The 23,855-nt window shown below is 39.9% G+C and overlaps 1 protein-coding gene across 2 annotated transcripts; it reads left to right on the forward strand.

The window, feature by feature from the left end:
• Positions 1–1,923: 1,923 nt before the first annotated feature.
• LOC124148067 (uncharacterized oxidoreductase YjmC-like) lies at positions 1,924–21,048 on the forward strand. Of its 2 annotated transcripts, none has more exons than XM_046519004.2 (11): positions 1,924–2,050; positions 9,065–9,172; positions 11,935–12,015; positions 12,807–12,868; positions 14,766–14,819; positions 15,088–15,186; positions 15,906–15,971; positions 16,652–16,840; positions 17,407–17,502; positions 18,130–18,240; positions 20,483–21,048. In XM_046519004.2, exons 2-11 carry the CDS (start codon positions 9,094–9,096, stop codon positions 20,546–20,548), a joined length of 903 nt encoding a protein of 300 aa, XP_046374960.2. In that variant the 5' UTR covers positions 1,924–2,050; positions 9,065–9,093; the 3' UTR covers positions 20,549–21,048. The 2 variants fall into 2 exon arrangements, with proteins under 2 accessions (XP_046374960.2, XP_046374959.2); XM_046519003.2 differs by lacking the exon at positions 1,924–2,050 and adding an exon at positions 2,375–2,574.
• The last annotated feature ends 2,807 nt before the right edge of the window (positions 21,049–23,855 follow it).

The raw sequence follows: 23,855 nt of genomic DNA on the forward strand, positions 1-23,855 counted from the left end.
CGAATTATATTTCACAAGTGCAACACTTTCCTTAAAGCTTGCATATCCAATAGGCCACCTTAAGACCAATCAAGGCACCTTTCTCTTGAGTTGAAATTTGCCGATTTTGTAATTCACGCAAATCGCATCTGAGATCTGGGGCAAGGATCTCCGTTTGGTGGTCGTTCGTTTCGAGTTGATCCTCGATGTTTGATAGTCGATTATTGTGACACCCTTGTGTAACTGTGTTGGTTCGTTTTGCGTCCACACACAAGTGACAAGTGATTTGGCCGGTTTTTGAATCGCACGTCAACCATGAGTGTAGGTTCAGTCATCGTTGCTGAAATTTACGTTTGACGACTTAAGCGCTCTGTGCACCTGCATCAACATCTGTCCGTGACACGGAAGCCTACAGTCTGCCCTGTTTGTTTTAGATGGCATTGCGAACGATTATATAAGCCACGTGCTCCATCAACAAAAATGGCGAATTAATGCAATGTCGTTCCTGATTGGATGAAATATCCGATCTGGCCAATGAATGTCGCGTCAAGAAAGGCGCTTGACTAAGAAACAAAAGCTCCTGACAGCGTTTCCCTATGATACAGAAATACGATGCCAAGACACGTTGCTGAGAATTTCAATAACGCCTTTTGATGGTTGGCATTGTTTTCGAAACTGTATGTTGAATTGGACTATTCCTCACTATTTACTTTTTAATAGTGAAACGCACGACGCCTTGGTTAGCATTTCTCTCGGTCAATGGTCCGACTATTTCAACAAACCATCGGTCAAAATGAAATTTTATCGGTCAATAACCGGTGACCGAAGGCCATCTGAAACTTAAAAATAATCAAATAATATCATGTCCAATCTCATTAAAATCAGATCTTAGTTCTCGCTATCGCCAAACAAAGTGAGTGAGTGAGTGACTGAGTATTGTTTTACGCCGCTTTTAGCAATATTCCAGCAATATCACGGCGGGGGACACCAGAAATGGGCTTCACACATTGTACCCATGTCGGGAATCGAACCCGAGTTTTCGGCGTGACGAGCGAACGCTTTAACCACTAGGCTACCCGACCGCCCCTCGCCAAATAAAGATCTGAGGACATCACATTACGGGTCACGTCAGAACGACCTTTCATCCGACCAATCAAAGCGTCGCTTACCGGATCATGAAAGTGACAGTCTAATCATGCAAACTCGAAAACGTTAACACGGAGTATTCCGAACGACTGATTCCGTCAAAATTATCGTCTATCTCTCGCTTCCGTGGGATAAACATTTGAACGGAGGAGGCGTACGTGTTGCACAGTATGTGGGAAGCACTGCTATACAATCTCACCATCAGTTTTCCAAATTTTAATCGAGAACTGTGTCAACATATTTTTCAAGCGTAGTCTGCAATGGAAGTCGCCAGGTTGAAACGAGTGCCGTTAAGCTCAAGAAAGCTGCTTTCTAATTGGCTGTTTGTCATTTCAGTGGTCGGTCAAAGTTCGCAAAAGGTCTTTCTGACGTGACCCGTAACGGGATGTCCTCAGATCTTTATTTAGCGGCAGCGAGAACTTAGATCTAATTTTAATGTGTTTGTATCATTTTGGTCTTTTGCCCAACACCAATTTGACTCAATGAATGGACACATAGTGGGAGAAGATGGTAATGTGACTGTTTGCCATTTAGCGCCTATAAGGCAGCTTGGGTTATATATTCCCCAGGAAGCTGAGAATGGAATTATTGGATTACACCCTTATCCATTGAATGGGGTAAATTTATGTATTTACTTGTTGTTTAATTTATGTATTAATGCGTGCATTCATGTATTTATGCATACATTGGTTTGTTCAATTAGTTTTTCTTCAGTGCAAAAACACTGCCAGCTTCATAAAATGCACTGACGGGCAAGTGAGCAGTTGAGTAAGAGTTAAACGCCGCTTTTAGCAATGTCACAGCAATCTGAGGGGGGCTACAGCTGGGCTTCACACATTGTACCCATGTTAGGAATGGAACCCAGGCATTCAGCGTGAGATCTAGAACGAAGGTCTTAGCCACTACGCTACCCCCAGCTGTCCAGGTGAGTGATTGCAACGATTAAGTATTCAGTCCACAAGCAGAATATGTGTTTGTTCGCGCGCACTGAAAGCTTATCACACTACGGCTATATAGACTAACATATAGTCTCTGAAATGAACATATCGTACAGAAAAAAACAGTTGTTCAGTTATCTTAATAAAAATATAATAAAAAGGGAGCCAAGATATTCTCTTCATTTTCTGATACTGCAGTAATCTAGACTTGCCAAACATTATAGACTTGCATGGGCTGTAGTTGATATAAATTTATCAGGGTCTGTAAGACGGACTATACGGCTATACCACACCGTGACATGAAAATAGCGTGCCCCTGCCTGAAGAGCCTCACTCTTTCTCGTAATGGCGGGGTGGGATGACTTCACTGTCAAACGTGATGATCTCTGCAGTTTCTGCATCCGATGTCTGGAGGCGGCTGGCGCCAGGACAGAGCACGCCACGTGTTTGACAGAGGTACTGGTGATGGCTGACTACAGAGGTCACTACAGCCATGGCCTCAACCGTCTAGGTGAGAGTTGTCACTTTCTACAAATAGAACAGAAGGTCACCGACTGGCTGTGATAGTCACATAGCTGTGTACCTGTCCTGAAGATTTCTGGTGACACAGACAGCATTGTAGTTTACCCTGACTTGCTGACTGTCCCGGTTTGTTTTTAACCTGTACCTGAATTCTAGTTATGATCTTATCAGGGTGTACTTGTTTGATATTGACATTTATCAATATATCCCCAAGCCATATTATTAAGCAATGCTAATGATTGATTTGTGAGCATAATTTAGACAAAAAAAACATCATTTTCAACATCAGGACAGGCCTAGGTCGCGTCCATAAAAATCTATCAATTGCGAGCGGTCGTGCACGCAGGCGCAGTGTTGATGGAAAGAAAGCTTAGTATAATATCAGACCAAATAAGCAACTAGTGCTTCATTCTGTCAATATGCTCTTTTAAAGGATTTACGAAAAACACACTTTCGGTACATATGTGTAGCAAATTAAAAGTAAGTATATGTGTTTTAATCCTCATTCAATAAATCTTTATTCATGCACTCAAAGGAGATTTACAGTGAACCACTGATATGGGATTAAAGCATTTTATAAAGCATATTTAAACTAGTATACTAAGGGAAACAACTTAAGGCAATATTTGTGACAAAAATGTTAAAACCTACTGGTATTCCGGAAACTACCGAGAGTTAATGAACAGAGTTGTCATCACGTGACGTGATGTCATGGTGGAGAGTTTAATTGTAGACGATCACTGTTTCTGTATAGAGTTTGGTAGATTACCAACGTTCGCCATGGCATCACCTGACAATACCATCGATGAAAAGGTTGCATTTTTGCCCAATGACCTTACACATATTCGTCCATCTCGATATGAGACAGTTGTTACTCAAAACAGCAGCGGGGAAGCTCTACCGAGTGAGGACGATCAGCCTGATGTCAACACGGAAAGACTAGGGAACACAATCTGGTGTAAAACTCCTGTAAATTCTGAATCAAATGGGTGTTTATTAATAAAACATAATTCGTCCACAGTTATTCTTGTCTTAAAAGTTCAACATGTAGATTAACGCTTATCAATTGTCAAAAAAATGTTAATTGTGTTGTCTTTATGCCAAACAATTAACATAGGGCTATTTATACCTAAGTCGTTTTCTAAATGATTATTATGCGTTAAACCTGTATTGTCTAGCGATGGCTGGTTCTGTTAATACTGCCGTGTAAAAATTTAAAATAATATGTACTTCATTGATCAAGTAGCGGCATGCTCAGTTACTTTACTCGTCTTGTGAAAACAACCATCTTTATAACATGGACTACCTTATATTAGGATAGAAACTAGTGTTGACTTGGTTGGGCTGAAATCGACTCCCTTTTAACCGGGTAACGGCGGGTATGGGGCCCATCATCTGCTACGGGGGTCCGAGGTGCAGGTTAACAAGTCGCAGGCATGCTCACTGCGTTTTGAGAAGGAGCATTTCTCAGCCCTGGGGTCTTGCTTATTGGCGGGTGGTCGGACTGCCAGTGTTGACATGAATGGGTTGTTAACGACGGGCTACAGCGAGTGTAGGGGTCCCAACAACTAACTGATAACAAATGAGACGCCGTATGTTTCAGGTGTGTAGGCTAGAAGAGTTGGTACTGTTTTAACCGTGCGTGACAAGTGTTCATGTATTGGTCGCCTGTCGCCCAAGGCCAGTTGTTTTCAATTTGCTCCACAAGAAGTATATTGAATAGAGATATTTTAACCCACTATGTCTTACATTTTGTAATTTTAACAGAAATTCGTAGGTCTTAGGATGGAAAATGTCAATAACGACAGATACAATGTAATACAAGGAAGGGAGGAAAAGACATGTCATCACAACTTGAACATTTATTTATGTAAATTCTAGTTCAATAGGGAAAACACGTCATTAAAGCATTATAATCCAATACGAACATGGAAGGCTTAAAAATATTTGTTAATTTGTTTGTTTTGTTGTTTAACGCCCAACTTAGCATTATTCCACCTTTTTGACGGCGGTCTGTAAATAATCGAGTCCTTTTAGGACAAGCTTGGTTTGCTTAAGGCCTTTTTTACCCCGATCTTCACGGGTTGGAAGGCTTTAAAACGATTCTCATGACCTGAATACAGGGTCATGTAATTCTGGTTCAAGTACATCATGATCCCGTGAAGATTCGGGTAGAAGAGATCTTCAGCAACCCATGCTTGCCGTAAAAGGTTACAATGCTTGTCGTAAAAGGCGACTAACGGGATCGGGTGGTCAGGCTCGCTGACTTGGTTGATGCATGTCATCGATCCCAATTGCGTGTCTATGACTGGATTGTCTGGTCCAGATTCGATTATTTACAGACCGCCGTCATATAGCTGGAATGTTGCTGAGTGGGGCGTTAAACAACAAACCAACCAACCAACTAATCATGTACATCATGACTGGATCAATAATGTATGTGTTAACGTGGCTATAATGCAAGAAGGCAACGATTAAGATTTTGTAGTTTACATTCACAGGTGGGAAGGGAAAAACATTAGGATTCATTCAGGGAAACGGCACCTCAAAAGAAAACAACATTTGCGCTAAAACAATTTTATCTCAGGAAAGAGTGTCATGTTTAGCCATGGAAATAGTATCTTTTAAACGTTTTTAAATTGCAAATCGGGGTTTTTTTTGTCTAAAGCGTTGACGCGATCATTTTATCATAGTTCATAGTTTTGTGAATGGGCCTTTGAGTGGCGACATAACAAAGAGTTTAAAAGTTTTTTAAAGTGTCTGTCCCCAAATAAAATGTACACAATGACAAATGTATCCCATGCAAGGTAAAAACAACTTATCCCCGAGTGGCAACAAAACGTTATATAAAGAAAACTTAGAAGTACTTGAATAAATTTATGTAACTATAATTAATTCATTTTTTTTACAAAAGTAACTGCTGTGGACAGTTAGGTAAGTAGCTGGGATTTTTTAAAAAGATGGTGTTGATTACATGCTTAACTTGCATTTTATTCAATTACAGTTAACGTTATGGTTTTGAATTGGTTTGTTGAATCGTTCTCCCTGTGTCGCAATGTTAAGAAAGTTGTGATCATGTAAGTGTTAGTTGAGTGTGGAATGTACATATACATATATCATTCTAACGGCACACGCGAAACGTGACTTTGTGAACACTATCCAACGTGGCGTTCCATTCTGTGTTAGTGTTTGTGCATTTTCTGCAACGATTATTGCAGACGTTTCAGAACTATTACTGTTGTTTTGATAAAGGACAGACGTCCAGATATGCTTTTTAACGTAATGTTCATAGTAAGTATATTTCATGTAGACCAATAATAATGCAGGCAAAGAAAAAATAATATTTATAAAGAGTAAAATGGCGATATTTGGTTTGTTGTTATTGTATTTGACGTAGCGTGATTTGTCTGTAATTGATATTCAGTAATAGATCATTTCACACAGAACCCATCACTATCTCACCTTTAACACAGACATAGTCACCGTCTGGCCTTTAATACAGACATATTTACCATCTGACATTTAATTCAGACATATTCACCATCTGAACTATAATACAAACATATTTACTATCTGACCTATAATACAGACATAATCACCATCTGGCCTTTAATACAGACATATTTACCATCTGACATTTAATTCAGACATATTCACCATCTGAACTATAATACAAACATATTTACTATCTGACCTATAATACAGACATAATCACCATCTGGCCTTTAATACAGACATATTCACTATCATGACCTTTAATACAGATATATACACCATCTGGCCTTTAATACAGACATATTCACTATCTGACCTTTAATAAGACCCATTCATCATCTGACCTTTAATACAGACACATTCACCTTAAATACAGACATATTCACCATCTGACCTATAATACAGACATATTCACCATCTGACCTATAATACAGACACATTCATAATCTGACCTTTAATACAGACATATTCACTATCTGACCTTTAATACAGACATAATCACCATCTGGCCTTTAATACAGACATATTCACTATCATGACCTTTAATACAGATATATACACCATCTGGCCTTTAATACAGACATATTCACTATCTGACCTTTAATAAGACCCATTCATCATCTGACCTTTAATACAGACACATTCACCTTAAATACAGACATATTCACCATCTGACCTAAAATACAGACATATTCACCATCTGACCTATAATACAGACACATTCATAATCTGACCTTTAATACAGACATATTCACTATCTGACCTTTAATACAGACATATTCACCATCTGGTCATTAATACAGACACATTCACCTTTAATACAGACATATTCACCATCTGGCCTATTATACAGACATATTCACTATCTGACCTATAATACAGACATATTCACCATCTGACCTATAATACAGACACATTCATAATCTGACCTTTAATACAGACATATTCACTATCTGACCTTTAATACAGACATATTCACCATCTGGCCTTTAATACAGACATATTCACTATCTGACCTTTAATACAGACATATTCACCATCTGACCTATTATACAGACATATTCACTATCTGACCTTTAATACAGACATATTCACCGTCTGGCCTTTAATACAGACATATTTACCATCTGACATTTAATTCAGACATATTCACCATCTGAACTATAATACAAACATATTTACTATCTGACCTATAATACAGACATAATCACCATCTGGCCTTTAATACAGACATATTCACTATCATGACCTTTAATACAGATATATACACCATCTGGCCTTTAATACAGACATATTCACTATCTGACCTTTAATAAGACCCATTCATCATCTGACCTTTAATACAGACACATTCACCTTAAATACAGACATATTCACCATCTGACCTAAAATACAGACATATTCACCATCTGACCTATAATACAGACACATTCATAATCTGACCTTTAATACAGACATATTCACTATCTGACCTTTAATACAGACATAATCACCATCTGGCCTTTAATACAGACATATTCACTATCATGACCTTTAATACAGATATATACACCATCTGGCCTTTAATACAGACATATTCACTATTTGACCTTTAATAAGACCCATTCACCATCTGACCTTTAATACAGACACATTCACCTTAAATACAGACATATTCACCATCTGACCTATAATACAGACATATTCACCATCTGACCTATAATACAGACACATTCATAATCTGACCTTTAATACAGACATATTCACTATCTGACCTTTAATACAGACATATTCACCATCTGGCCTTTAATACAGACATATTCACTATCTGACCTTTAATACAGACATATTCACCATCTGGTCATTAATACAGACACATTCACCTTTAATACAGACATATTCACCATCTGACCTATTATACAGACATATTCACTATCTGACCTATAATACAGACATATTCACCATCTGACCTATAATACAGGCACATTCATAATCTGACCTTTAATACAGACATATTCACTATCTGACCTTTAATACAGACATATTCACCATCTGGCCTTTAATACAGACATATTCACTATCTGACCTTTAATACAGACATATTCACCATCTGACCTATTATACAGACATATTCACTATCTGACCTTTAATACAGACATATTCACCGTCTGGCCATTTATACAGACACATTCACCTTAAACGCAGACATATTCACCATCTGACCTATAATACAGATACATTCATAATCTGACTTTTAATACAGACAGATTCACCATCAGGCCCTAAAAACAGACATATTCACCATCTGACCTATAATACAGACATATTCACCATCTGGCCTTTAATCCACCTGTCCTACAGTATAAGGTAACCACTTATACAATATAAAGTTACCACTTATACAGTATACATGATCTGTCCTTTCATGCACATTCATTTATTCGCCATCTGCCCTATGATACAGACAAATCCAAATCTGACCAGTAATACAGACATATTCACCATCTGCCATTTAGTACAGACACATTCACCTTTTATACAGACATATTCACCATCTGACCAAAATACATACACATTCATAATCTGACCTATAATATAGCCACATGCACCATCTGGCCTTTAATACAGACATACTCACCATCTGGCCTTTGATACAGACACATGCACCATCTGCCCTTTAATACATGTATATATATTCATGATCTTGCCTTTAATACAGATACCTGCACCATCTGGCCTATAATACCGACATATTCATCATCTTGCCTTTAATACACATTCACCATCGGAACTTATATACAGAAATATTAACCATCAGAACTTTGATGCAGATACATTAACCATATGATCTTTGATACAGACACATTCATCATCTGAATTTTGATACAGACACATTAGCCATCAGAACGTTGCTACAGATACATTCACCATCAGATCTTCGATACAGAGACATTCACCATCTGAACTTCGATACAGAGATATTCACCGTCTGAACTTTTGTGCAGAGAGCTACCTACATGATATCGTGTCGGGAATGACGTCAGCACAAGACGAACCCGAGGTTGTGAAGGAAACGGTGTCAACAGCTCTTGTAGATGGCAAGAATGTGCTAGGTGAGTGTCATGCTAACAGTACTGTGGTCGTCAGTATATCTTACAGCATACACATAATTCCATTTAAACATACATATAAATTGTTATATTGTTGCAGCTGTGATGCATTGTTTCTGTTGGGATTTGGTAGACGCTAATTGCATTGTGTTTGGACAGTGGTCAGTCACCAGGAAGTTACTATGTTTAGATGCTAGCGTGGTGCCGACACTTCCGGTTCGGTATACCGCAGACGGTATATGTTTAATGTTCTAGTACCGTTAGACTGTTGAGGGCAGTGTATAGAAAATGTAGTACATTTGTTGATTGTGTACTACTTGTTGGTTTGTTGTTAGTTTCACACTATTGTGAATCGCACGTAACAAATAGATAAGGGCCTGACGAATTCTTGACAGGTAGCGAGTTCTCAAAAATAATCACCCGGAAGGCGGATTTCCTGGTTAACGGGAGGTTTCATTGTACAGACGTAGGGGTATCCCTCTGAGAATATGGTTTGATGTACCCTGTGTGATCGTGTACCTCGATCTATGTACCCTGTCTGTGGCCGTGTATCCCGAGCCATGTACCCTGTCTGTGGCCGTGTACCTCGAACGATGTACAATGTGTGACCGTGTACCCCGAATTATGTACCCTGTCTGTCGCCATGTACCCCGATTTATGTGACCGTGTACCTCGAGCCATGTACTCTGTCTGTGGCCGTGTACCTCGATCTATGAACCCTGTCTGTGACCGTGTACCTCGAGCCCCCCGAGCCATGTACCTTATGTGTGGGCCGTGGGCCCCGCGGTGGCAGGCGAGCAGTACCCGGCCATATAAAAGGTACTCAACCGTATTCCCCCGAAGGAAAAGCCAACAACGAATTTTTCTCACCGCCATGTTTATCATTTACGACAATTTGAAAAAAAGACGGATATTGAGATGAAAAGCTTTTTTTTCTCCGCCGGGTATATGGAAATTAATCAAAATGTCATTGTCCAATAAAATTCAAATATTTTACATATTAGGAACATGCAAGATAATTAAAAACGTTCAAAACCCTTTCCATAATCAAAAGAAATCTCCAAGTCCATAAGAGTCCATTGTACTATTCCGACTGTGCCAAAAGCATGGGTTTATGAGTCACTATCAAATCATGGTGATACTAGGTGTTCGCGAAAAGGTGACCGTATCCTGCACAGCCGCTGGCAACCGTCACAAACACATGCAAAAGCAAGTCAATTGTTCACCCGAAAAAACATATTGCATCAAACATCTTTTTGACAAATTTGGAAATGACGTGGCTCCACGTGGCTTCAATTAAAAATTAAAAGCTTTACAAAGGCTTTCAATATTGAATGTGCTTTTGAACAACGTCCGAGCTTCTTCATGGACCCTCACATTGGAACTAAGAGGACGAGATTTGTTCAAACGTGTCAGTTTAAGTAATTGATTGTGTCTTCAGCTTTTCGTCTATGATTCATGAAAATGTACAGTCTTCAGAATGTCAGCGTCTGACGGGATGAGGCGTGCCATGATCCGCTGATCAGTGCTTTATATCGATTGTGACTTGTTGTTACCCTGTCTGGCGCTCGAGATTAACATATGGGGTTGTAAAGAGTTCAATACAATTGAAAAGGTTCATCTCCTCGCTTGTAAAAGGTTTTTGAATGTTGGTATGTCAACACCAAGTAATATGGTTTATGGAGAATGCGGGAGATTCTCAATGTACGTTATATCTTACACTCGTTGCTTGAAGTAATGGTGTAAAATAATAATTATGCCCGTTTACCCAAGAAAGCCTACAACATGTTTGTACACCTCGATAGTCTTGGAAAGAACACATGGGCTTCTTGCATACGTACATTGCTTTTTACATATGGCTTTGGTTTCATTTGGCTGTCCCGGACAATTGGTAACGCAAATGTTTTCATTAAGTAGTTTCGCATGCGTGCCATTGGTATGTTTCATCAGAAATGGCATTCAGATATTTACGAAAGTTCAAGATATGATACTTATCGCCAGTTCAAGTCATTGATTGAACCAGAATAGTATTTATCAAACTTACGGTATCATTATTCGTTTTAGACTTGGCCTGAATGTTCTAAAAATTAACATAGGGAGACTTTCATCTTTTGAGAAATCTCTAAGGTTATGCCCATTCTGTGACATTGTTTTCGAAGATGAATACCATTTTATGTTAATTTGCCCTATATACGAAATTCTAAGAAACAAGTACTTACCGCAGTGGTCTTTATCTCATTTTAATGCTTTTACATTGTCTTCATTACTGTCCTGCAAGGATCTTCTAACACAGCATCAACTGGCTTTGTACATACATCATGCGTTTTTGTTACGAAGTGAATTGTTACCTTGACTTTGTATCTTATAAATATGTTATGTAACTCCGTTGTATATGGGTCTAAGGCCTTTCATACAATAACGAATTGAATTGAATTGACTTGTTGTTACCCTGTCTGGCGCTCGAGATTAAGGGGCTAAAAAAAGGACTGGTAGGCTCGGAGTCAGCATACTGTGTCTGAATGGGGTATTCATGTTATACTGCGTCATAGTATCTCAGTGGGCTAGTACTATAAAATCGGCTTTAGTCCGGACTATAACATATAGCCATACATACACGTTCGCACGCACGCACGCGCACGCGCAAACCCACGCACGCACGCTTGCACACTTCGCTAAATAAGTGCAATAATCTTGAACGTGACATTAAACCTTAATTCATCTCACCTCACCATATCTTGTCTTCGTAATCTTATGAACTTTTTCAGGTCCCGTTGTTGGCAGGTTCTGCATGGACCTCGCAATACAGAAGGCCAAGGAGACGGGGATCGGATGGGTGACAGCCAGAGGTATCTGTAACTTCAACCCTTTTTGTCACTTAATGCTGCATTGCTCTCATCGATCCAGTGACTTTTGATTAACGCCATTGTCAGCAATATTACGGCTATATATGACGGTCTGTTAATTATCTGGACCGGACACACCAGTGCTTACTATTGTGAGGACTTTCCAACATCGCCAGGATGTGCAATCAACCAAGTCACCGAGCCTTACCGTCCGATCTTAATTAGTCGCCTCTCGGTGCTTGTAACTGAGAGTTGGTGTCACAAGAATATAACTGAAATACTGTTCAAAGCGACGTTAAACCAAATACACTCACTCACTCACTCTACCCCGGAATAAAAAGGATGCTCTCAACGACTGATGATTCTGTCTAACAAGGAGTGAGTGAGTAAGTGAGAAGATATTGTTAACGATACAGTCAGCAATAAGTCTATTGTACCACAGTAGCGTGTAAAACAATCGGGTACTTGCCTGGCATCTCAGCTGTATAAGGTGCCACAGCCACTCATTGTAACCCCATAAGCACCGATCCCCGCAATCGAGGCACGATGACATGCAATTAGCCAAGAAAGCGAGTTTCACGATGCGATGCTCATTACGACAATCATATGACATTGAAGATCCTTTAATGGTTCTTCACGAATCCCCACAAGGAACATGAAATGAAAACTGCCTACCGTTTTAGCTTTGGGTACTGACTGCTCATGGAACCTCTACGTAGGCTCCATACCACGGCATCGAGCATTTTCCAGAGATATTGTACACCATTTTATCATACTTATTTGTTCATTGACAGCATCAAACCACTTTGGAATCGCTGGCTGGTACGGCCTTCGTGCAATGGAGCAAGGGTTAATTGTAAGCCAGGCTTGATTATTACTCACCAAAGAATACATTTCATATGAGTGCATAATTTCCATATAATGTCAGTACATGCTTCAGGGTAATTTCTGAGTGTGTGAGTGAGTGAATCTTCCACAACTCCAAAGTTAGCATAAGCCCACCTATAACAAATCGATTTGTAAAAAAAATCTTTTTGTTTCCCATCTTTGTAATATCTTGAAACAGTGACCAAAGATTTCCGAAAATGAACCCCAAGACTATTAAATTGATGGTCGGTCCGTACAGGTAATCCACCTTTTGAATATAATAGAGTAAACGTCAACCTTTTCAATGTCACAAACATCACTAGCACAGGTACTTAATATAATATACTCTTCAAAAAAAGAAACTTGACATAGATGTTAAACCACTTTTTGCCAAATATCTAAAATAATTACATTCAATGAGAACCAAATAAGTCAAACAGAAAGATGATGTGTCTATAAATCGCGAAAACACATGCAAAGCAGATAAACGTAGCCTTTGGGGATCAATTTTACAGCTTCATCCAAACGCAACCGCCTGTAAAAAACGTGCAGCACAGGATCCTGCATTTAGGCATGCAGCCCCTCCCCCCCCTGCTGAATGGGTATAAAAATCCACATCAACGGCTGTTCATACAGTCCTTATAATGGCAGTAGAGGCAAGACATAATGCCAAGACTGAATGCAGCTCAACGGAACAACGCCATTGGGAGATTATAAGCTGGATCAACTCAGCAAGAAGTGGCCAGGCACTTTGGCGTATCCAGACAGACAATCTCTGTTGACGACAGACCAATGTCAGGAAGACCAAGGGTGACAACCCAAGCACAAGATCGATACATCCGGCTGCGACACCTCCGAGACCGCGCTACCACAGCCACATCTACAACCACACAGATCCCTGGGGTACGCAGAATATCAGATCAAACGGCACGCAACAGATTGAGGGAGGCTGGACTTTTTGCACGAAGACCTGTTCGACGTCATGTATTAACCCCACGTCATCTGGCGGACCGTCTGCTTTCGTGCAAAAAGAGGGTTAGACGGACACGTGCAAGGTGGAGAAATGTACTGTTTACTGACGAGTCCCGTTTCCTACTCACTCGTGCTGATGGGCGCGCACGTGTCTACAGACGTCGGGGTGAACGTTACGCCCCCAACTGTATGCAGCAGGTTGTCCCATTTGGCGGCGGGAGTGTCATGGTACGGGCCGGAATTCATCACGGTGGTAGGACGCCTCTCGTGCATGTGGCAGGTGCATTGACAGGTGTGCGTTACAGAGACTTGATCCTACAGCCTTACGTTCTTCCTCACGTCAACGTTCATGGCGGACAGTTCCAGCAGGACAACGCTCGACCGCATATTGCACGTGTTTGTCATGACTTCTTACAGCACAACAACATCCAGACATTACCTTGGCCAGCGCGGTCACCAGATTTGTCCCCGATTGAGCATCTGTGGGACGAGTTGGATCGACGCGTTCGCAGAAGGAACCAACCGCCCCAAACACTTCCGGCGCTTCTTGATGCACTTCAGCATGAATGGCAGCACATCCAACAACGTGTTATTGACAACTTGATTGCATCTATGGGTCGTCGGTTTCACGCGGTGATTGATGCACGTGGTGGGCACAACCGATACTGACATTTTCTGTACCCCTGTGACTTTAACCGTATCGTGTACATGTGTCTGTCTAGGTGACACGATTAATGTTTTGAACATTGTGTACATTGATCTTCAAACAGTGTTTCAATTATGGTTTCTGTACTTATTTTGAAACAATCGCATTATATTACGTTTTGAAAGTCAGTGTCAAGTTTCTTTTTTTGAAGAGTATACATCAGCAACCAGATCATGATACTTTGTGCCTGTGCTTCTTTCAATTACAGGGGATGGCTTTCTGTAACACCTCGCCAAATTTGGTTCCTACACGTGCAAGAGAGGTACAGCAGTGTTCTCACATCTTAGCCTCTTTCAAAACCAAAAACAGTTGCAACCACTGGCTAATGCCACACTTTACTGACTTTGAAACAGAAATGTTCAAAGAAATGAAAAATGTCGTTTTAATCACCAGAATGTAAAAACAATACATATATTTCTGGGACGTTTTTGTTTTTGTTTACTTTCTAAATGGATAGTGAAAGTTTTTCATCAACGTATTTTGAAACTCTATATCAAGAATGTATGACTACCGTTATTTTCACATTCTAGAAATCACTTGGGACCAATCCTATTTGTGTGGCAGCACCGTGTAACCATGGTGACAGTTTTGTGCTTGACATGGCAACGACGGGTGTGGCACAAGGAAAGGTAGGTTATAGGTCTAAAATATTAATGTCACTCTTTTGTTTCAATTTGGTTCGCTTAATTTGTTGAGACTGAAAGCATTCATTCAGATTCCCAAATATAGGAGTTGCTGACTGATAATATTTGGGAATAGAACATTCAGACAAGTGGGTATTCCCATTGGTATCTTCACGATCAAAGGCCCCTACAGGAAATGACGACTCTTGTGCGCCCTGTTATGAAATGTCACACACGCCCAACAACCTCTTCAAAGGAGACCTGTTACCTTTTTATTTTTTTTGGATAAACGTTCTCAATGGATTTGAGTTTTAACCAGCAATAAGCACAAGGACTGGAATTTTTTTCATCTGTTTGTTGGGGGACACGAGTGGCCGCGATTCGCTGTGTAGAGTTGCGTCCCTCTGGCACGCTAGAAACATAATTGTGGGTTTAAATCCCGGTTCGCGCCGATTATGTTTCTAGGTTTGTCAGCACCATTTCCGTGCTCGTGGGTTTCACCGAAGTGGTAAACGTCTGAGACCTGCATCACTTCGGGCTTTCCTCCCGCATTAAGCTGACACGCCGCGATATAACTGTAATACTGATGAAGACGGCGTTAAACCCAACTCATTCACTCACCCATCTGTTTGTTGACCAATTTACATTAGGTTTCACTGTCCTTGATATGGTCATTACATTGCATGGAAGGAACATGACCACATGTGTATCCCGTTGTTGAACAGGTAGAAATGAAACACCGACTGGGACAGGATCTTCCACATGGCTGGGGCGTGGACGAAACTGGGCAGGTGAGCTACAGTGATACTCCAGCAATATTTGCATAGTGAATCAGTTACAGGAACGCGTGTAGGACAGACACTTATAAACCTATCACCGTATTACCCTTTGTTGCATTAGGTTCCTGACAACCTCAGCTAAACCTTGATGGAAAGTAAATCAGTCACCAGTTCATCTGCCAAACCTGGGTCACTTCTCAACTTGCTTTGAGGTTTTAAATTCCAAATGTAAGACCTAGGTCTTACAATTGACATTTTGTGCACTGGCCTTTTGATATCAATATCATGTTAATTTTTGATTGGTTAAAAGTCGGGTTTTTTAATATGAACAATCCATGACCTGATCAAATCTGCAACCTGACATAGCGTGTAAAGTTTTGTAACCCGCTGTTTTCCCACTGAGCCACCGGGGCAGGTGATGAAAGGTTGTTCAATTGTACCTGTCATGATTTCAGTTGTGTCATTGTTGCACGTTTGTCTCTCGCACGCTTTGATCCTTTTATACCGCGACACACTGTATCACTCACACCTCTAAATCCAGATATCGAGAAACGCAATATCAGCTAAGCATACTCTACTCCCCACAGTAAATATTTGCTTAAATTCGACACATGCAACAAACGCTGAACGTTTCTGGAATGTGAATGTGAATGTCGTGTAGTCCTGCCTTCCTCTGCTGTTTGCTTTCCTAGCCATCCACTGACACCCGCCGTGTGCTACACCAGGGTGGATTACTGCCCCTTGGGGGCACAGAGGACACCAGTGGGTACAAGGGGTTTGGTCTGGCCATGATGGTGGAGATATTTTGCGGCATCCTCAGCGGATCTGACTTTGGACCATTCATCAGACATTGGTCATCTCATGCCAAGCAAGCCAATCTGGTGAGACTTTGGCATGTAGATGAATTTTCAGCTGAAACTGTTTAACTGTCATTTAGGGTGCTAGAGGACATATCTAAAAGGTTTTGTTTGTGGCCCGGAACAACAGAGTTGCGGTTCTTAGTCTGATCTGCACCTTACACATTCACTATGATCATGACATCACTTTGTGTTTTGTACGTGCCCATTCACGTATCCCGTAAAAAATGGAAATAATTTATATATCGAGCTAAATTATTGTTCAAATCATATCTTCTTATAATCCCCTTCTTATGTGATGCTATTATCTGTATCATCTGTCAGCCTGCCGGGCAGACGTAATCATACACCTGAAAACCGATTTGACCAAAACAATTACAAACGTTGTCAAAACGTTACAAGGCTTGAAACAGTCACTGAAACACTGCCAACTTTAGATCCAAAACACAACTATGATACCCGTATCATAAACATAACTATCGATTACCATTTCTTGGTTGTTTCCTTCTTAGCCACCATCAAACATGGGTGTATACTTCCGTTTGTCCGGCAGTTTATAATACTATAATACTGACAGTTATCTATCACAGGGCCAGTGTTTCGTTGCCATCGACCCAAGTTCTTTTGCGCCAGGATTTGAAGACAGACTGAGTCAGCTCATGGACCACTGCAGAGGACTGGAGCCGGTATGTTATAAAAATGAAACCGAATCATCGTAAAAATGTGTTTCAATATCTTTAAATTCAGATCTCTCCAGTCACCTTATTGTCTATTTTGACGATCACCGCAGGGGATTCTTAACTTCAGGGAATAGTGAGAGAAGCATTGGGGGCAGCATATATATCTGATTTCTGTATCTCGAAAACGAACATGAACGGGCAGTTCGAAAGGAGAATAGCGAAGGCCGGTCAATGTACATTATGGATATTATGTGCACTATATCTTTTCTGAGCGTAATGGCATATACACCCAAATGGTCTTTCTGTCGGGGGAACGTCTGTGTTTCGTTTAAAAAATATCAATCTATTTGAATATGGAGCCCTCACATTATGCATTTGGATTGGGCGACCACAGTTTGTAGGTGTTCATCTATTGAGGTTTCTTTCGATCTTGAGGGCCGGAGTCGAATCAGATTGAAAAATCGGATTTAAACGAGATCGAATATGATTGCATATGAAGGGGTATACAGTCACATTTTACAATAATATTCAGTCGATATGTTTTAATAATTACACAATGACAACTCTACACTGTATAATGAAATGAGCCTCTGTTGGCACACTTTCTGTTAGCCACGTGGACTATGGTTTCAGGCGGACGGAGAAACGGAAGTGCTGGTTGCTGGAGATCCGGAGCGCAAACACATGCAATTATGCGACAGTCTCGGAGGAATACCTTACCATGGTAATCAAATGAAGTTTGCGGTGAGTTAGACGAACATTGTGACTCACGTAGTGAGTGTGAGTTGAACGAACAAATTGACTCACATTGTGAGTTGGTTTAAAGCCGTTTTGGGCAATATTCCAGTTGCATCGCAGCTATCAACTTTAGGGGCGAGACAAATTCTAACAAAAGGTCGCAAATCTTTACCAAGTTGATGAAAGCCAAGGCTGACATAAGGATCCTGACACAGCTAAAGGATACAATTTCTCCTCCTTAGACCTCAAGGCTACCTCGCCCTCCCAGATACTGAGACACTTGCAAAACGTTCTCAACGTATCTTGTTTCTAAAGATCATTTATTCAATAGTTTAGGGGCTCAAAAAGATTAATAAGTCACTAACTGATTAATAAATTAGAAAGCAAGAATATCGAAGTCATTACTGCACTCAAATTATGGAAATTTGTCATAAAATACAACCATTATTGGGAATTGTTGTGGTGATAGATTCTGCTCGACTGGTTGTCAACCTGTGACCATTGAACCTGAATCTCGCAGGAAACACCTGCTATATAGTGGTATTAGATCTTATCACAGTTCGAGGGCACCCGGGAAGATGCGGGTTAAACTTGATCAGCCACCATGCTTGTCGTAAGAGGCGACTGACGAATCGGGTGGTCAGACAAGCTGATTTGGTTGATGCATGTCATCGGATCGCAGTTGCTGAGATCGGTGAGCATGATGTCAATCACAGGATTGTCTAGTCCAGACACTATTATTTACAGAACACCGTCACAAAGCTGAAACAGCTCTAGCACCAGTGGTATCTTGTTCACTATTTTATTTTCTTACATGGATGAGGGACTTTTTAAAAACATACTGATCCAATAAGATATCTTAATCTTAAAGGTACCTTAAACAGAATATTCGATCAGATATTCCAAAACATCTTCCCGAGGCAAGGGAGTTAACTGACTTTAAAAGTACAGTTTCCACCCTTGCTGAACTAGGCTGGAATTCGATGCGCCACCAGTGGTTATGTCCCTTCTAAGCCACTCCTATGGACCAATCCGATTCCCTCACTTGCATTTGTTTCAAACAAAATGGCGGCGCCCAGTCAAATGGGTTTGATCGATCATCAAGATCTATATTGTGATAAAACGGGTCTTACATCGCGAAGTACATCAAATCATGCAAACTCCTTGATTAAAAACATGAAAAGGTTTGGAAAATATATGATGGCAAAGAGTTGGCGGTGCACATGCTTTGCATATCCTGCAATCGACCGAAATCTGCACGACAGTTTACGAACCGGATTTCGAGTTCGGTGCGCGATTTTGTTTCGACTATGCATAGACTCGTTAGTCCAGCCAAAATGTAACTCCATAATTCCAGCCTTGTTCGGCAAGGGTGGCAACTGGACTTCTATAGTCAGTTAACTCCCTTGCCTTGGGAAGATGATTCCAAAAGTGAGTGAAAACGAAGTGCTTCTTTGAAGAAATGTTGACTTCAGTTGTACCTGCCAGGGTTGACAATTGTTCCACCCACACATTGTTCCCTATTAAATTGCAATTCACCCAATTTTTTTTCGTTTATGATCGGATAATATGTATATACGTTACGTTAACACCAGAGAATCATCACTCTACTATAAGAGGAAACAGATTCCATTATGCGTAAAAGGCACACTATTGGTAAAAAAGTATACGAACGGATTACTGAAAATATGTGATGAAAAAAGGTGTTTCAGAAAAAGGGTAAGGGTTCGCGTAAACCATGTAAAAACACAATATAAGACTGACACGTTGTCAACTACACCAGCACACAAAAAGATGACCCGTGAAGATTCCGGGTTAGAATAGGTCTTCAGCAAGCCGTAAAAGGTGACTATGCTCGTGGTAAGAGGCGACTAACGGGATCGGGTGGCCATGCTCGCTGACTTGGTTGATAATTTACAGACCGCCGTCGTAAAGCTGGAATATTGCTGATTGCGGCGTTATACAACAAACAAACAAATCAATTGCGTGGATCGATGTTCATTATGTAAATGACTGGATTGTCTGGTCCAGACTCGATTATTTACAGACCGCCGTCATATAGCTGCAATATTGCCGAGTACGGCGTTAAACAACAAACAAACAAAAAGAGGCTTCTGACCTAGTGTATATATGTTTTCATCCAAACACGTGATGTACATGACAAGTACACTTTGGAGTGAGAGACGTCACCCGCTCTCTTTATTACCTGGTATGTTATACATGAACCAACAAATCTCTTTCATTTCAGGATGACGTGGCAGCCAAATATAAAGTTGACCCACTCAGGAAAAGCAAACAAAGAAACAGCATATAAGAAACCATATCTCCTTTGCCTAATAAATGGATATCGTAGTGATGAGTGCTAATATGAAAATTGTTTAAATTGGAAAACCAGGTGAAAAATTGACTTGCTTTTGCATGTGTTTGTGACGGGTGACGCCGGTGGGACAGGTAACGCTCACATCTTCGCGAACACCTGGTATCATCCTTATCTGATATTGATTCATAAACACACGCTCATCGTATATTAAGAATTGTACAATAGACTGCTTTTGGCACAAATTTCTCAGGAATTTATTGTTTAACAATGTTGCAATTGTATAACTTTGTTTCTGTTAGGATTAAAATTCTGGAAATTAGTAATTAGTTGTCAGGAATGTAGTACTATCTAATAACCATGTTATAACACAATATTGCAGCTATATGACGGCGGTCTGTAAATAATCGAGTCTGGACCAGACAATCGAGTGCTTGACATCATGAGCATCGATACACGCAATTGGGATACGTTGACATGCATCAACCAAGTCAGCGAGCCTGACCACTCGATCCCGTCAGTCGCCTCTTACGACAAGCATAGTCGCCTCATAGAGCAAACATATGTTGCTGAAGACGTATCCTAACCGGAATTTTCACGGGTCTGGAATATTGCTGAGTGCGGCGTTAAACAACTAACGTAACACAACAGATAGCTAGATGAGTGTTATGAGTGCCAGACGGACAGAAGATGCCAATAAACTGAATGAAGCATTTGACCACATCATGCCAAAAGACTGCTTGATCCTCTGCTCACTCAGCATCGGATCCTGACTGAGGAATTGGGTGAATTTGATTGTAATATTTTTGTTTTTTCAACATATTTTCTATTCACAATGTAAAAGTAATTTACAATGACTTTATTAGCATTCGTTTCGGAAACGAATAAAATGTTTTTTTAATGTTGTTGTTGATGGTTCTTTAACATTTAGAAATATATGGTTAAAGATATTAATTAAATCTGAATATATTTTTCTTAGAACGGCATGTTTTCATAAATGTTAGAATATGTTAATAATAAATATGCACAGAAGAATTCATTTTGTTGTATTTCCTTTTACGAATGCATGTTTGATAGTTGAATTTTTCATTCTCATTGTGAAGCATAAGCCATTACGTAATAACATAGCACGTGATATGACATAATCACTTGTATACATTCCAGTGAGTTGAGATCAAGAGAGAAATAGATGCGGGCGGTTATGCAAACTCACTCTTCGTGCAATCGAATCTAGAGTCAATATTTAGTTATCTCGTCTGGTTGTGATCATATGAAGATGTCACTGATTCGAGAATGTAAAAGAACAACATTGTAAAATATGAGGGCAAGTACCACAATTTGGTCTCTTACACTTTTGTACTGTTTTACATTCTTGTTTTCCATTCGAGAAAGAAGTCCTAGTAAGAATCTGTTTTAGATTTTGGCTCTGTCTTTTACTTTTGAGTAAGGCATTGAGAATTTGAATATACTTATCTTTTAAGATTAAGTAATACAGATTTCTCCGAACTGTCTGAAAGCTTTCTGTAACAAAATTCATCTTTTAACATATTTAATGAGAGTTCTTGGTAATAATTACTGTCCATAATTATTATAGCGCCTCCCTTATCCGCTTCTTTAATAACAATTAACTCGTTGTTTGAGAGACGCTCGTTCATTTTTTGTTTACCTCTTTGAGGGTTTACAGTAAAGGGAAAATCTTTGTTACTACCAGGGGTTTGGAGTGAAGGTGCTTTTGTTTCTAACTTATGTAGTATCTTCGTTTTTGGCATCAATATCAAAATGATTTAGTAATCTCAATTTTCTACAAAAATTATATATATATATATATATATATATATATATATATATATATATATATATATATATATATTAAATCGGATATCGATGCTCTTCGCATTTCCCGAGGCAAGAGAGTTAACTGACTTTTAAAATCCAGTTTCCACCGTTGCCGAATTCCTGGGCTCGATCGTAGCGCCACCAGTGGCTATTACGAGTTATGTCCCTGCTAAGCCTCTCCTATGGACCAAACAGATTCCCAATGTAACTCCATAATACCAGCCTAGTTCGGCAAGGGTGGAAGCTGGACTTTTATAGACAATAAAATAAGTTAAATCTGTTGCCTCAGGAAGATGTGCGCTTCGTCAATTCCTACATACACATGAGAAATATGCTGACATCTCTCTCCTAGTGACGCTTTCCTTTTTTGGACAAACAACACTTGTTTCTTAATAACTCCCCAAAGCTGCTGATGTAACCACATTTGACAGTTTTAAAAAAAATACTTAGCACTGCACCATGACATCATGTCTATTTTTAGTTCGGGTCAATAGTAGGATAGTGACGTCACAATGTCATCATGTCTATTTTTAGTTTGGGTCCATAGTGGGTTACATACGACTCGGATTTAAGTATTTTTTTATTTAATATAATCATTTAACAGAATCATATGTTTTATGCCATTCATCTGTATGTCTTGTGCCAAACCGTATATCAAGTGTTCTTTGTTAAAACATCAATATAGACAATTAAGTATCACCTCCATTTTGTAGAAATTATACATGTGAAGATCCATCTGCCCAAAACAACATTCGTACATGTGATACCCCAATAACAACGCCTAGCGTATGTACTATTATCCAATCGTGAAAGTGAAACTCAATTTTTTAATAATATAACGCATTCATTGGATTGTTAAACTTCTGTGACGCATGAGTCTACCAATTATGGGTTTAAGTTGTTTGACCAGGATTATAGTGAGTGAGTGAGTTGGGTTTAACGCCGCTTTTAACAGTATTCCAGTTATATCACGGCGTACCAGGGTTATAACATTCAAGGTTTCAGTAAATTCCAAGTGTTCAAATAATTCCATGGTAGACATGTATAGGACAATTCTAATTCCTAATTTGACGCATCAATGACAGTTATGTCCAATTTCCCCTATTTTGACTTCTACCAGATGTTCCGGTTTTGCTCAGGTGATCATTTGACTTGCCTCTGCGTGTGTGAATGACGGACGTCACCCGGATACGCTCACCCTTTCGCGATTACCTGGTATCATCACTATTTGAAAGCTATTCTTAAACATATCCCAATGATATAGTTGGGATCGTACAGTCCCATAGACGAAGGATGTAGATGCTTACCACTCTAAAGAACCCCACGAGCATGAGTATTGGGTTCACTCTCAGTCTGCCTACATCTCAGTCTCCCTACACTGTAAATTGTTCAGGCGATACCTGAAGCCTCCAAACAAGACTTGGTGACCTCCAGCCTGAGAAGTGATGTACTCAACTTTCTGTAACGC

This window comes from Haliotis rufescens, unplaced genomic scaffold, assembly GCF_023055435.1.
Source record: "Haliotis rufescens isolate VD_foot unplaced genomic scaffold, xgHalRufe1.0.p SCAF_10, whole genome shotgun sequence".
NCBI classification, from domain to species: domain Eukaryota; kingdom Metazoa; phylum Mollusca; class Gastropoda; order Lepetellida; family Haliotidae; genus Haliotis; species Haliotis rufescens.

Bases quoted from the DNA above. Each gene is read 5' to 3' on its own strand.
- LOC124148067 (XM_046519003.2), top strand. From the start codon at position 2,409: ATGGCGGGGTGGGATGACTTCACTGTCAAACGTGATGATCTCTGCAGT. The intron at 2,575-9,064 runs GTGAGAGTTGTC...ACTTTTGTGCAG, and splicing joins CCATGGCCTCAACCGTCTAG to AGAGCTACCTACATGATATC. The intron at 15,972-16,651 runs GTGAGCTACAGT...TTGCTTTCCTAG, and splicing joins GCGTGGACGAAACTGGGCAG to CCATCCACTGACACCCGCCG.